This window comes from Thermobia domestica, chromosome 3 (genome assembly GCF_964235325.1).
Source record: "Thermobia domestica chromosome 3, izTheDome1.hap1.1, whole genome shotgun sequence".
Classification (NCBI taxonomy): Eukaryota; Metazoa; Arthropoda; class Insecta; order Zygentoma; family Lepismatidae; genus Thermobia; species Thermobia domestica.
The window spans coordinates 8,282,706-8,298,737 of NC_137456.1; the positions used below are offsets into that span (position 1 = coordinate 8,282,706).

Here is a 16,032-nt window from a genome sequence, read left to right on the forward strand (position 1 = left end):
TTTGGTTATCAATATATTGTGAATTACTTCACCTATTTTATGTTGTGTTTTGTCATTTGAGGGTGTATTCCTAATCTGGAAATGAATTTGTAATATCCCTTAAACTTAAGTGATAAAGTGAGCTAACTAACAACCTTAAGAAACATGTCAAATAGAAACATAATATGTACAGTTACCAAGGGCAAAGGCTTACCACATTGAAGAGACCAGTAAACACTTGGACCTCAGGCGCGACTTGGTTGTTTGTCTTCTTGAAAGAATTGTTGCACCTACTTAGAAAGAGGATCAATGCATATTCCACAAGAACACCGGCGACAAATACCATGCACACGATTAGCCATATTTCAATTGGCTTCACGTGGAAAGAAGGTTTCAGTCTCTGCCTGCCAGATGAGAAACTATTTATTGTCAACTAAAATGATTTGAAATTGCTTCTGGATTAGAAGAAATCCATATATAAACTACAATCCTTGCAACTATCATCTCTAATGCTAAGCATATGAATCACTAATAGGCCAGAAATTGTATACAAAAAGTGTATTGCGATATAATATCAATTAGTAATAGTAGAATTTATATCGTTCTAGCTTTAAAATATATTTAAAGTACCAATGCTGAAATGCCATATTAGGCCTTTCTCTATTCATAATCAATATACTAAAGAAAACCAAGATAGCGCAAATGAATAGAGATCAAATGTTTGCCTATTTCGCTTTACAAGGTAAAATGCATATTCAAGTATTAAATTGTGATATGAAGTGTAATGAGCCGCGAGAAATATCACATGTATTTTGTGATTGACAGGCGTATACAAGCCTTGGATTCATCATCAAGATCAGTAAAGAGTTTACTAGTGTTGCCACTATCCGAAAGCTATACAAGCACTACGTTCGTACCAAACTTAATGGTACGAACGAGTACGAGCAATACTCAGCCACTATATAGAACCCTCACACAAAAACAAACATAAATAATATGAAAAAGTGCAGAAGAAATATTTAATGTACTTGGTATATAGAGAGACACAAGTATATACGAAGATAAACAATCTTTAAATTAAAACTTTAGTACATTAAGTCTACAACAACGACGAATAATACAAGATGTATCGTTTATATATAATTTATTTAATAATAAAATTGACTGCGCCGATTTACTTCAAAAATTTAAAACACAAATGTATGTCGTCTTGAAAATTTAAATTTCTTTTACTGCGGCAGATTACACCCGAATGCAAACAAGAGTTCGCCAGTCTGGAGATTGAGTACAATCTACAATAGTTCAACAAAATACAAAATAGATTTTGATATTGATATTAACAGTATAAGTCAATTCAAGACAGATCTTTCTAATGTAATAAGAAATAATTGTGGATGAAAGAACATTAATGATATTGCAACTACAAGTGCAATATAACTACAAGTGTTTTATAATATGAATACGAATGTGTTATAATTGCTTAATACCCGAAATTAACACTGTGATTGGGTAGCACACAGCGATTTGTGAAGTAGCACTATTACATTAATCACAGTGATTGTATGAGAGACCGTTCAAACCAGAAGAGACGTTTTGGAACAATTTTTTTATCTAAAATATTTGTCATATATATTAGTTTCTGAAATAATTATTTACTCAGTTGGTAAGGAGTGGGTTTATGCTTGCATCTTCTAATGTCTCAACATATTATATTAGACTGAGAATAATATAATATTTACCTGAGAGAATTGAACATAGTGACCAATGTAAGCAACGACGTCATGACTACAGCAATTCTTCCAGGGACAGTCTCTGGGTTGATGATGAAGCTGCACCATGAAACAAGAACCAAAAGTCCACTCGGAAAATATGTCATCAGCAAATGAGAGGAGAGTTCGCGGTATAAATAGACAGTCAGATACAGATCCTTTTCGTACTCAACTGAGAAAAGAAAGAGAAAACACACGAATATAATAAAAAATACCACCAATATACCAGCAAAAACATTCGTTTTTAACCACATGACGCTATAACTAAGAACTGCACATCAGAGTGCCATGAAGTCCGCGTAGATTCAACTTTAAAACTGCTAAAATACATCTTCCAATGTGTGAAAACGTTTTAAATTTTGTTTCCTTTATTATTCTATGAACCCAAGTGTATCTTACATACTCAGGAATGTCTTGTAGGTAATCTCTTTTAAAGTTTGAGGACTACATATATTTTATTCAATATTATCATAATGTACTAATGAAAATGATGAATCCTACTCATATCTGAAAATACTGCTTTTTCCACTAACAAAATCTAAAATAAAGCTGTGGTATCATACTGCAATATATATATTACATAGAACATAGTATATAGTTATGAGTATGTACCAAGACGTTCTATTGAATCTGTTAAATTGATCACAATCCATCAACATTAATTTAATTAAGGTTTGCCAGATTTTCCGTACCCGGTGGATTTCTATATTTGGGACATTGTGTTTTTACTTTCTATCTCACCTACTGAAAATTACCTTTGCCTCTTTTCTAGGCTCATTTGAGTTCTAAACCAAACTCACTAAAAGCTTATTTGACTTCTAGATTTCCTCTTCTATCAAAAGAAACCCAAGTCCCAAAACATATATTATTGTCCTATGGGTTTTGATAATGATTAATTATCGATGCTCCCATGGAAATGGACCGTTGCTCCCATCCCTAAGCCATTAAACATGTTAACCATAGGCTAAGGCCTAACTTTTCATTTGTACGAGACGCATCCTTTTTTGTATATGATATGGAATATTTAATCAGAATTACTTCTTTATACTGAATATTACTGCAACTCTCTTCCACCTCATATGTTTCGACATCGCTTTCTTGCAACATATGAGCCTTCTTAAAGGCTCTTCTAACGTTAAGTTGCTAGTAGCGTAACCTCCTCGATGATATCACGCCCAAAAAAGTCGTTATATTTCAGGTTTTGTTTTTCTTGTTCACCTCAACCATAGGTTGGTGGCATGGGTGGCGATTCAGGGGGACAAAGGCGGCAGTTGCACAACCACTTTTTTGAAATTACCCATTAATGTATATAGTTTCATTTGGAAATATAAAGTTTTGTAGGTGTTATTGGTTCATAGAATAAAAATGGCGCCATAAAATATTTGTCGTTATATGAGTACGTATTGGTTGTCTTCCCGTGGAATTAAGAAAGCTACAGGAATTGAGTTTGAACTGCCATTCCAGTTTCAATATAACTTTTGCAAAACAAGCCTCATTATTCCTTACTATGATTATTTGATTAATATTATACTTTCTGTATATTTGTTTTCCAAATTTGTTATTAAATAGGCCCCTAATCTGATCACACAATTTTCCAGACAGGTATTCATGAGCAAGGAATCAAATCTCTTCTTACACCTTCGTTGTTTAAGAGTACAAAGGACTTGTATCAACTTGCGTTACTCTTCTCAATTTACTTAATAAAATATGAAACAAGATATACGGTATAACTGAAAAGATAGTATCCTAATAGTTACACAACCTTTCGTCAAACAAAGTGTTACAAGCAACCAGGAAAACTAATATTGATATGAAATATTCATATCATGTCTTGCCCCCCCACTTTTAACGTCCAACTGCCGCCACTGGTTGGTGGGCAACATGGAAATTTTAAAACTTTTATCTCCCTTGGGAGAGCTGTTTCATATTTTGATAAGGCCTCTTCTTAACTGCTTCTAGATATTCTATCCTTGGTCATCTCCTTCCTGGTTTTCTTTCTGCCTTACATTCCATGTTCCTATCCTGCAGGGGTTCGTTTGATGATGACCGAGGAGACTCTACTTTCTTTACCTTTACTGTTGGGAATGACATTCTGTGAAACAGTAGTGTCATATTCCCTAATATTTACATTTTCTAAAGTGGTGTTGTCCCAGGTCCTTCCACATCGCAATGAAACAGTCATAGAGGGCATTCTGTCCCTGCCTGTTTTTGTCCACACCTGAGCCTTGCCGATGTCAATCATCTTTAGCCTCATTGTGGTAATGATAGAGCAGCTATCACAATATCCACTACCATAATATCTCTCTTCGTCTGGCTCCTACCCTTAAGACTCGTTTGAGATGGGATGCCCTCTGATAGAAATGCTATTTTTGGCATAGCTCTTGGTATTATTAGAGCACTAAAGTCACCACTACCGCGGCAAGGTGGAGATATTAGGGAGATATATTTTAGTTTTAATCGTTTTTTTCTTCAGGAACAAATCCGTGATATGTTTGCTGATAATTATTTTTCTATCAATTAATATCTGAAATAGTAGCATCTCCGAAAAAGATTGCAATTATATTTTACAAATTTGTGTAAATATGTAGAACAAAATTTACAAACAAGACATCCTCATTGTAATATAATAAGAGAATGGCCTGCTGCTCATAATTGTTATCCTAAACAAATAGGCAAAGTAAACCACTTTATCGAAAAATATTGTTATTTACTTTTATCTCTCAAGTAGTGCGAGTTTATGGTATCTGAACACAAAACATATCCAGGGTTAACACATTCCGGACAGACTGCGAGTATAGCTCGCAGTGAAGGTTTTGTTCCATTAGAGAGGCTGCGGGCTATGATCACACTGCAATATTTTTTTTTATTCCTATGGAAAGGTGGGTGACGCTCACACCTTGTTTCATGTATTTGTGAATTGTGACTAGTTCACACTCCACGCGCTAGATAGCGGGGTGTTCAGTTATTATGGCCACTTAACTGTAAGCGTACCTTTGTAGGAAGGCGCTGTTTTCTGTCTTCAGCTTCTTTGGTTCATAGGAATGACTAACTGGTGAGCTTCTACAATTTCAAACAAAGAAATTGAAATGATGCAATACCTTTTTTTTCACCTCTTCATAAGGTCAGTAGTGAGTGCATGCATAATTTTCAAGAAACTGAAACCAGAAAACAGTACCATGCTTCTGGAAGAATTCATAGTTGACGTGGGTGAAGCTCCTATTATAAAAGCATATGATGATCTTCAATACCAACCTCCAACTTCATCCACAGCTGATTGACTCACAGTGCGTCACTTTCCACACAAAGTACCACCTTTGGACAACAAATCAATACCATGCTGATTGTGCAAAATTTGCGGAGACAGACATAAAAAAGAAATAGAAAAGTGGGGACGAAGGCAAAGTACATTTTACTGCCCAAAATATGTTGTCGGTCTATGCGTCCCACAGTGTTTTGAACTGTTTCACACAAAGAATAATTACCTGCGATTTATCAGTTTCCATGTGCAGATAACAAGCATCATTGCTGTAAACTCTGACATTGTATATTTTGTGGCTCATTTCCAACACTAACGTACATATTACGTACATAAAGGGCATTTCTATACTTTTTGTACATTGCAAAAAAAAATTCTCGATTTCCATAATTAATTTATACGTTAGAAAAAGTGAGAAAATAAATATCAAGTATTCCATGTTATATGCCTGAGTAAGGTGAACGTTCTGTAGATTATAGAATGATATAATAAAACACAATGTAATGAAAACTCTATTTTCTACGAATTTTTAAAATATGTCAAAAAACCTTCGTCTAGAGAGAAAAACCCTGTATTTAAAGGCTGTCCGGAATGTGTTAAATCCAGGCAAGTCATCTTGAGGCATTTTATATTTCTGAATTAACCAGTGATTCGTTCTGAAACGAAACAACACTAAATATAGTTTTGTACCGGTGCTTATATAATCTTTGTACCACAGAGATAAAATGCCGGGTATCAACTTCTCGGAAACGAGTTTCATTTATATATATATATATATATATATATATATATATATATATATATATGTGTGTGTGTGTGTGTGTGTGTGTGTGTGTGTGTGTTTGTGTGTGATATGCTGTGCTTTTGCCAGGGTACAAAGACAGAAATTGGAAAACTTCATAAAGACGTAAGTACCTAGTGACAAAATGTCGGGCGATAAAAGGCATTTACGTGGGAAGAAACACGTTTTGTCTTCTCCAAACTTTCAGGATTGTAACATCTGACATTACACCTCTAGGGTACAGATTTACAAATACTACTGATTTTTCAAACATCTCCATAAATTTCCAGAGCTTCTTTTGGGAAAGGTCTAGATTCACATCACTGGATGCGAACAATTAATTTGTACGCTGATAATATATAAAGAATAATAGATACTGTTCTATCATTTCTCTTTCTGTAACTTGGATTGAAAATCATTGGGGTTCACACGAACCCTAGCTTGACGAAATACAACCACTACTAAAACTACATATAATTTGTAAGCAAAGAGGACATAAGGGAAATTTTAAAAGTGTGCTGCAAACATCATAGATATTCTAAGGCTTCATCAAAAAAATTGAAAACAAAACGAAATACAGAACACAATCAAACCTGGAACCTGCTCGGATATCAGGTTGCAATTAGGTTACAATTCTCGTAGATATACCGAACTAGTTTACCTCACATATCATGTACAATTCCATATGGAAGTAATAGAGGAAACGAATAACGTAAAAGGTGGCAACTTTGCACTACAAGAATACTCCAATCAATTTCTTTTATATTATGGAAATCAGCACAATATTTATAAAAATTATGAAAAGACCGCTCTGTGGGACGACGCATGAGTCACTTTTCCTAAATAATAATAATACTAATACTACTACTACTACTACTACTACTACTACTACTACTAATAATAATAATAATAATAATAATAATAATAATAATAATAATAATAATAATAATAATAATGTTTATTTCTGTGCCATGAACAGCCTAACGGCAAAAATACAGCACTTTATCAGGCAAGCTAAACATATATTACATACAATGTAAGCTACATACTAAAACAATAAAACATAATGACAAAATAAAGTAAAATAATATCGGATTAATAATTCCTTGTCAAATTAATACCTTTTTTTAGTATCAAAATAAATAGTAAAAATAATATTTGTCAAGCTCTAAAATTCATGCTTTTATACTGATAATAAATTAAACTAAATTAAAAGAATTGGTCAATCTTCTTAAAATTACAGATTTCAGATTCAAAGGAACTAATGTTGACATATTTCTTGTATTATACATTGGTACCCTTATACCTATATTATGCAAGCAATATTCACTATGATAGCTATTGTCTAGTAGTTTCTTAATAAAATGTCTTTCAATAACTTTTCTCCTGTCGCTCAGTGCCTGCAATCCCCAAAATTGACACCAGTATTCATAACTAGGTGAGTAGTAATCTCTATTCATTTTATAGCAGAGTAACCTAATAAAACATTTTTGTACTGATTCAATTTTGTTTGCCAATGTTATACCTATACTATTCCAAATAACTACACCGAACTCTAATTTTGATCTTGCTAGCATCTTGTATAAATATACATATGAACTGGCATTTCTAAACTCAGGCCATTGTTTGAAAACAAACCCTATTATTCTTCTAGTTCCTTGGATTGTATCATTTATATGATAGGTAAATTTCATGTTTCTGTCAAACACTATACACAAATCTTTAATCTGTTCGGCTTTATGCAATGTTACTCCATTAATTACATATTTGCTCACGTAGTATTGGGTTTTGTTAGTATATGGTATGTATTTAGTTTTCTCACAATTTATTTTCAGTAAGTTACTTTTACACCACGTACTAACAGTATCTAGATCTTCCTGCACTAAGTAGTTGTCATACTCACTATTTACTATTCTAAATAATTTTAAATCATCGTCATACAACAGAATATTTGAGTATTTAATTTTCTCAGGCAAATCATTAATAAATATTGAAAAAAGAAGGGGTCCCAGAGGAGCATTATAATTTAATATTATAATTTAAATAATAATAATAGTAATAATACAGTCAAAGCAGAGCCTAATAGTTTCTGTTTCGTGTCTTTGAGTTCAGTCAAAAATGATATACGATACTAGGTTTTAACTACTAAGTTTCAAATTGTAGAAAACTTTCTACGTTTAAAAGATTTTTTTGAATTTAAAAACCCAGCTTTTTAAGGGTGAATACTATTGAAATTTAAAACCTTACCTGTTAATTCCTTTCCCTTCATTTCTGATGTACCAAATCTACACATAAATGTGGGCAATTCTAGGTCAGTTGTGCCCCATGAAAGTTCCTTCATGCGAAGAGCTCCACGAGGATCCCATGACATATTCACATATCTGTAAGGGGCGTCTGAAACAAATTTACGAAACGATAAGTAAGAAGTTCCAGAAATAAAAAGGCTCTTCTGAAATATGAATGTTGTGTGTAACAAAGTAAAGAATGAGTCAGAAAAAACTTGGCCAGTAACTTTGACCAAAAAAGTAGGTAAAGAAATGAAAAGAAGAAAGGTCGTTTTAATACTTTAGTTGACTATAAAGTAAAAAATATTAAACACACAAAAGATATCATAAAAAACTAATTATGGAAAAATGCTCGTACATTACTTTTAATCCGCTTCATAAGAGTTTGCACATCTTCTTCTTTTATTTGATTGGCAGCTGCAGTCCACTTGCGACGAAAAGTTTTCAAGTCAGCTGCCTTCCCTTTTGATGCTTTCAATGTTATTTTAATGTGGGCCCAATATTTTTCAATTGGCCTAAGTTCAGGGCAATTTGGTGGATTTGCCTCTCTTCGAACTGCGACGATACCATTTTCTTTATAACAATCAGTGGCTACTTTAGAGTAGTGAGAGGTAGCAAGATCTGGTCAAAAGAAAACAGAGTTACTGTGTGACATCACAAATGGATACAAGCGTTTTTGTAAACACTCCTTTGTGTAAATTTCGTCGTTAATTGTCCCTGTTGTGATGAACGCCTTGCTTTTTTACCGCATGAACAAGTAGCTTGCCAAATCAAATATTTTTTGGGATATTTGGATGCCTTCCGTTGTTTAAATTTATCCTGCACATTTCCCCTCTTCAGTGCCACGTAGTACTCCTTTCCGGGAATTTGACTGAAATCAGCGACACAATAGGTTTCGTCGTCCATAATGCAACATTCATATTGAGTAAGGTACTGATCATAGAGTTTTCTTGCTCTGGATTTTGTCGTCAGTTGTTGCTTTTCGTCTCGGTTAGGTACCTCTTGCACTTTGAAAGATCGTAAACCTTTCCTTGCTTTAATTCTGTGCACTGAAGATTGGGACACTTTGACCACACCAGCAACTGCCCTTTCCAATAAATTCGGATTCTGACAGCAATGCAGTAACCCTTTTCTCCAGCTTCGGTTGGCTAGTCCCCGGTTTTCTACCTAAGCCAGGTTTTCTTTCAACAGTTAAATCTTGTGTGTACTTTTAAATTACATTTTGCACAGTAGACCGAGGGTTCTTTACGAGTTTGCTTAATTTATTTAAGGACATACCTGGATTTTCGAGGTATTTGTTCACAATTAGTTTTCGTTTTTCTAACTGACTCATCGTTCTTTACCACACCACGCGCACTTCACAACTGACAATCTATTCGTGAGTAAGATCGGCAGTCTGTCCTTGCTTATGCACAGTGCTGCCAGTGTTCATCCTATATACTAGAAAATATGGCGGGAGGAAAGCGGCCAAGTTTTTTCTGACTCATTCTTTATCTCAACAAATCAAATAGTTGATAGGCCTAAATTAGGCCTTATTATATTAGGCCCTTATTTCAACGATACTATAGTATGTCCTTATTTTAACTTACTATAAATCAAAACAATGAAATTTCCTTCTATTATAAATGTGGAAAAAATTATCAATCTTACTGGGGATTTTCATAGCGTGTGGATGTAATGTTCTTTCTACATTAAATTGCATTGTATTTTAAGGCGTAATTATTTCCATTGTTAAAAGAAAGGTATAGGTATGAGTTTTAATGAATTGATGAGTTATGGTACCAATAAAGTCAAGAAATTATAAATGAATATCGTAGTTGAAATAAACACACATTGATTCCTGTTTTGTTGCTTTTGGTACGGACATTTTTTTACATTGACAGCTTGAAGTAAATAAAATAAAACGAAACTAAATTTGTACCTTTTTCAGCAACTTTGAAATGAGGTGTTTATCAAGGACTAAAACTTGGTTTATTTGTCATCATTCTATACATTAACAATTTACATATTCATAAATAATAACAGTACCCTAGTATTCGGTGATGACTTAACGCTCCTGGAACAATTGATTGCACAAAACACAGTGAATTGCAAAAAGATTTAACTAGTTATGTCAAATGGTGTAACAATAGCATCACACAAATAAATAATGATACATGTAATATACACTAACCAGCCAAAACATTATGACAACCAGATAATTTTTGAACAAAGTCTTTGACGAAACGTAAGAGACACTTGATATAGTAGAATCGCTCGCCAGACGGTGACATTAATTTCACTCAATCAGTGCTTGTCCATAGAACAATAAAGATCCACACTTTACCGGAGTTATATTAGAACGAAATTTTGATGGCCAGAGAGCTGAGAACGGGCATCTAGAATCAGCGCGACTTGTTAGGTATTTGCAATTTGTAATGATTAACGTCTTCTATTGGTAGGAAAAGGACGAAATCAGTACCAACCACAGACATGAGGCGATCACACCTCATTTAAAATACCGGACGTCCTAGACTGTTGAGTTTGGTACAACAGGCTATTGTGCAAGCTCTGGCACAACGATAGCAGACTTTAACAGACTTTAATAGTGGACAAAGCAGGAGTGTTTCTGAACACACAGTTCACATAACACTATTAGATGTAGGCCGTCAAACGTCCTATAAATATATCAATGTTAATCACATGGCATCACACTGGAATGGGAATGTTTTTCTCATTATATATTGCAGAGTAATAATACAACGTTGTATGGTCCGTCCTGTCGGCTGCGTCAGAATCGGTCGTCTACCAGAAGCACAGCAACTCGAAACGTGCACAGCAAGACGATTACAGACCTATGTTAGCTCCATTATGATCTCAGAAACTTTCATAAGGTCACGCATATGCTCAGTAGTACTAAGATGTCATTAAGATGGCCCATAACTATTGACCGGTCTTTTCTGGCCATGTACATTCATTCACTATGTCATATTTAAAGAGGATAACACTTTGTTATAAGGGCATCGTTGTGTTGCGATGGTTTAAGGAGTATAGTGCTGAATTTCAATTGCTACAAAAGACCAAACTGGAACATCTTAACCCAGTTGAACACGTTTGTGATACTATTGAATGTCAAATCTAAGGTCATCGATTCCCTTCGTGAAATTTAAATAAAGTTACTTTTGTACACTAATGTGATAAGCCATACCACCAGCAGCATACCAGGGCTTCATTGTACGTGAAAAATGTCATTACTAGTGTCATGCGAGTTAAAGATGGACACACCAGATATTAGTAAGCCGGTTAGTGTACATATATTAGTACTGTTTCTTAATCTTTTTATAGATTTATTAAGAAAAAATTCCTAATACACTATGTACTTTCCTGCTTGCTAACTCAATGTTCTAGTTATCTGCTTATTTTTATATTACATATAATATTAGTTTGCATAAACTGTTTGTTTTGGGGTATTTTGTGTATATACGATTATAGATAACTAAAATCTTTATAGATTTTGGAAATATATATGATTTGCAATTAACACTTTGAGACTATATAAACTTTACTATATATAAAGAATAAAAATTGAAGCATAATAAGTACATTTGGAACATTAGAACACCGCATGCATATATCGAGTTCACATAGCGGAAAGCGAACATAGAAACTACATCGGTTATCTGAAATCTCAAAATACAAAAAATTTATTCAAATTGTACACCATTCAATATTCAAAGCAGAATTATATTAGAACAAGGGAATTATATAGAGGATATTACAAGATTGTAATAGCAAGTTTTGAGTTATTAACTATATAGAAGAGAATACGAATTAGCAAATTTTTAAATTTGCAAAATTTAATATTTTAAATATGAAGATATAACACATTTGGAAAATTCGACTATAACCTTTAAAAATGACGCGTATGCAAAATTATAAATTTTATCTTTGCGAGGAAGCTAGAACTATTTCTATCTCACTGCACGTGTAATTAATAGGTATATAAAATAAGTGATATTCATCATAAGCTAAAGTGCAAGACTTTTAATATTGATATGTGCATAATTTAAAATAATTGAGGTAAATAACTAAACATCTGCTACATATGTACTAAACAATCATTATTAAAAGGATATATAACCGATATTGTATTAAAAGATGCAGGGCATTACAATTCGAGAGGCATGTGTTCAATAGCTGAAATAAATTAGCACAAAAATAAATAAACAAGCAAAGGTTAAACTTGTTTCATTAATGACATTTTGAAGTATTTATGATCGATTTCTTGAATGAGTTATGACTACATATAACGCACATTGCTGAAGTAGTCAAGATCTAAATGAAACGTTAAAAATATTTACAAATATGTTAACTTTAACAATCGTACTATATCGTACGTGTAAGAAAAGATAACTAATTCAACGAGTTCTGTAGTGTGTTGTCAATATACTCATTACAAGAAAATGCAAATGTTTTGAGCCCTGGAATGCTATTAGTCAGTTATTATGTTTATAAAAATAGTTAATACACAAAAATAGTTTATTGACATCATGATTTAAAGTACGTACCTGTTACAATGCGCCACGTACATATCTGTATGTCCATCGGGTAATTATCAAATTGCATTTCACATACGAGATCAAGCAAACAACTAAATTGGAGAGAAACATCAAATAATTGTTTCACAATTGTCATAAATAACTCTTGACCTTATAATTGACCTTTGATCATATATACCTAAAGGGGTAATAATAAATTTATATAATAGTTTATGAAAAAATCGTCCTTCATTTTATTTCGCTGTAAAAAAAAAAGATCATTGAAAATGGTACAATATATCGTATGCTAAAATATCCCAGCTTCACTATACTTGACACATACATTAATTATGAACGTACATGAAATGCTTTCCTTTGTTTTCTTTGGTTCCAGAGTTTATGATTTTCAAAGTTGTGATTTTTGAAATTTTCGCGTAATACAATTAATTATTGTTACGAACAAGAATTAAGGCCCAATATATGATATAAACTCGTTAAATGTTAATATCATATTAAAGAATAATAAGGTGCAGTGCTTACTTATCATAAACTTCGTTAAAATCAACGAAGGGCGATTTTTTCAGCAAGGGAAAACACATTAGTAGTTAAATTAAAATATTCCTACCATCTAGAGTTAACAATAGTTAATAATACATTTTAAGTATTAATTTTCGTTAATTCTCTGATAATTTCGAAATAGTATATTAACACTTTTCTCTGTAATTAAGCGTTCTATTCTTACTTTTGGTCTATTTTTCTCACAATTTAGTAAAGTAACATTATTGCCTTGTGCTATAAATGCCATACATGTTTTGGACAAAATCGTAATTACAACAGTAAAATATTATCAATAGGAGGCTGATATAAACATTATTCTTCGAAGCTAATATATGTAATGTCATTATTTGACAGAGAAAAATAATCACATAATATAATATGTATTCTGAAAGTGTCCAAAGAAATACAAGTGCTCGTATTGCTTTAAACAATTTCAAATATAATGATTTTTCATATTCATTGGTGTAGCTCCAGGAGATATATACTTAACCTTACGCTAAATAGTGTGTAGTCAAAAGGATAAATAAATTAAGCTTTGTATATGAGATTGACAAACATTACAAAATTTACACAAATTAAACACATTATAACTAAAGCTATTAAATTATAATAAAAAGCTTATAACTTTGCTGTTGCCATATGGCTCTTAAATTAATAGCTGTAATTTAACACTCGAATTTTAAAAACTAATACAATTCATAATTTTAGAAAATAAATTATGTATAATAGCATAGAAGGAGTGGAAGTTGAAAGAGCCGAAATGCCATTGGTGTCTGAAGATCGCCATCATCCAGCACTGGTAATCTTATGGTCATATAAACGACCACCAAATCGAAATCCCAAAATAACTTCCAGGGTTACAACTTTAGAAGGGCTAACTTCTTAAAAATGTATAATAATTTATCGAATGTGAATTGGGACTGTCTTAAGCTTTCAAATGATGTTAATGTTGTAGTAGATAAATTTTACGAAATACTTCATAACATTTTAGGTGCAAGTGTTCCTCCTAAGAAACTAACTAACCAAAATTATCTGTGCTGGTTTACGGCTAGTATCATTACAAAACTTAAAGCAAAATCATACCATCACCAAAAGTGGAAAAGTGGAAAGAGGAATATTTCATTTTACAGAGAGGAGTTTCGCAAAATGCGCAGGGAAATAAAACTAGAAATACCGCAAGCTCTTAGAACGTTCATATTAGAAACGGAAAATAAAATATGCACGGATCCTTGTTATTTCTGGAACTACATTGAAAGTAAAACTAAACATATTTCAACTGGGTTTCTTGCCTTTAATGGTCAGGAATTAAAAAACAACAACGATACTGCTAATGCGTTTGCTAATTATTTTCGGTCAGTATACTCAGATGTCGGTACTAAATATAGTACACAAAATTACACTCCTGACAAACCTGTATATGATACATTAGATCTCTTAGTACTCAATGAAATAAAAGTGGAAGAAGTAGAAGAAGCGATAAGAAAATTGAAGCCAAACACGTCGTGTAGTTCAGATAGCATACCACCTTATATACTAAAAGGTTGTATCGACATTCTTAAATATCCCATACATATTATTGCGAATATCTCAGTAAAGACAAGAATTTTTCCAGAAAAGTGGAAAGAAACCATAATCTGTCCGATACCGAAGGCCAACGGAACTAGAGATATAGATAAATTTAGACCTATATCAGTATTGTCACCATTTTCAAAGGTATTTGAACAGATTATTTATCAACGTGTACTAAATCATGTGAAACCTGTGCTATCGACCTATCAACACGGCTTTGTACGTGATATATCAACATCCACGAACCTGGCCATCATTACTAACTACATCTCAACGGAGATTGATAAAGGTAATCAGGTAGATGTAATTTATACTGACTTTTCTAAAGCCTTCGACCTAGTGGATCATGACATCTTACTAGCCAAACTAAACTTTTTCCACTTTCCTCAAGAGTACAAATAGTTAATATCTTCCTACTTAAGTAACCGTAGGCAATCAGTTCTTTATAAAGGGTGCATCTCTGAAAAGTTCAATGTTTAGTCAGGAGTTCCCCAGGGCTCAAATCTCGGACCGCTTTTGTTTCTCTTAGCAGTGAATGATTTGCCGACTAGAATTAAACATGCTAACTGTCTTCTATTTTAGACGACCTCAAAATATATATTAAGGTAGATTCAATTGATGATTGCGAGAAAGTACAACAAGACTTAAGTAACATTATGGAATGGTGTAATAAAAATAAATTTAAGATGAATGTAAATAAATGTAACTTCCTACGTTTTACACGTAAGAGTAGTTATGTAGACTATACTTATTCGATTTATGGTACAAAATTAAGCTCTCCCAAGTATATCAAAGATCTTGGAATTTTCTTTGATCAAAATTTAACATTTAAGCATCATATGGAAACAGTAACGAGCGAGGCTTATAGAAACCTTGGTTTTATCATGAGGCTAGGTAAAGAGTTTCGTAATGATTTAACTTTAATGAAATTGTACTTCACTTACGTTCGGTCAAAATTAGAATATGCTACTGTTGTGTGGACACCATATATGCAAAATACTGTGATAAAATTGAGGGAATACAGAAAAAATTTCTAAGACTTCTAACGTACAGGAAAACTGGGCTTTACCCGAAATACGAATCTTACAGAGAGTTACTGGAGAATTATCAACTACCCACTTTATACCAAAGAAGAAGATATAATGATCTAATATTTTTATATAAATTAATACATGATAAGATTGACTCTATTGAGCTGCGTTCGTTGCTTTGTTTCCAAGCCCCATCAACCAGAACAAGGATAGGAAACACATCTACGTTTTATCAAAGAAAGGCAAGAACAAATATCCTTCGGAAATCTTCTATATGGAGGATAAGC

The 16,032-nt window shown here is 32.9% G+C and overlaps 1 protein-coding gene across 1 annotated transcript in view; it reads right to left on the reverse strand.

Annotated features, from left to right (window-relative positions):
* The window catches only part of LOC145681360 (gamma-aminobutyric acid receptor subunit beta-like), a 61,047-nt gene that overhangs the window by 27,956 nt on the left and 17,059 nt on the right, over positions 1-16,032 (reverse strand). The window contains exons 5-6 of the mRNA XM_081753015.1: positions 8,033-8,179; positions 1,719-1,920 (exon numbers count right to left, since the gene is read on the reverse strand). Of these exons, the coding sequence (XP_081609141.1) occupies positions 1,719-1,920; positions 8,033-8,179 (349 nt within the window). The remainder of the gene's footprint in view (positions 1-1,718; positions 1,921-8,032; positions 8,180-16,032) is intronic.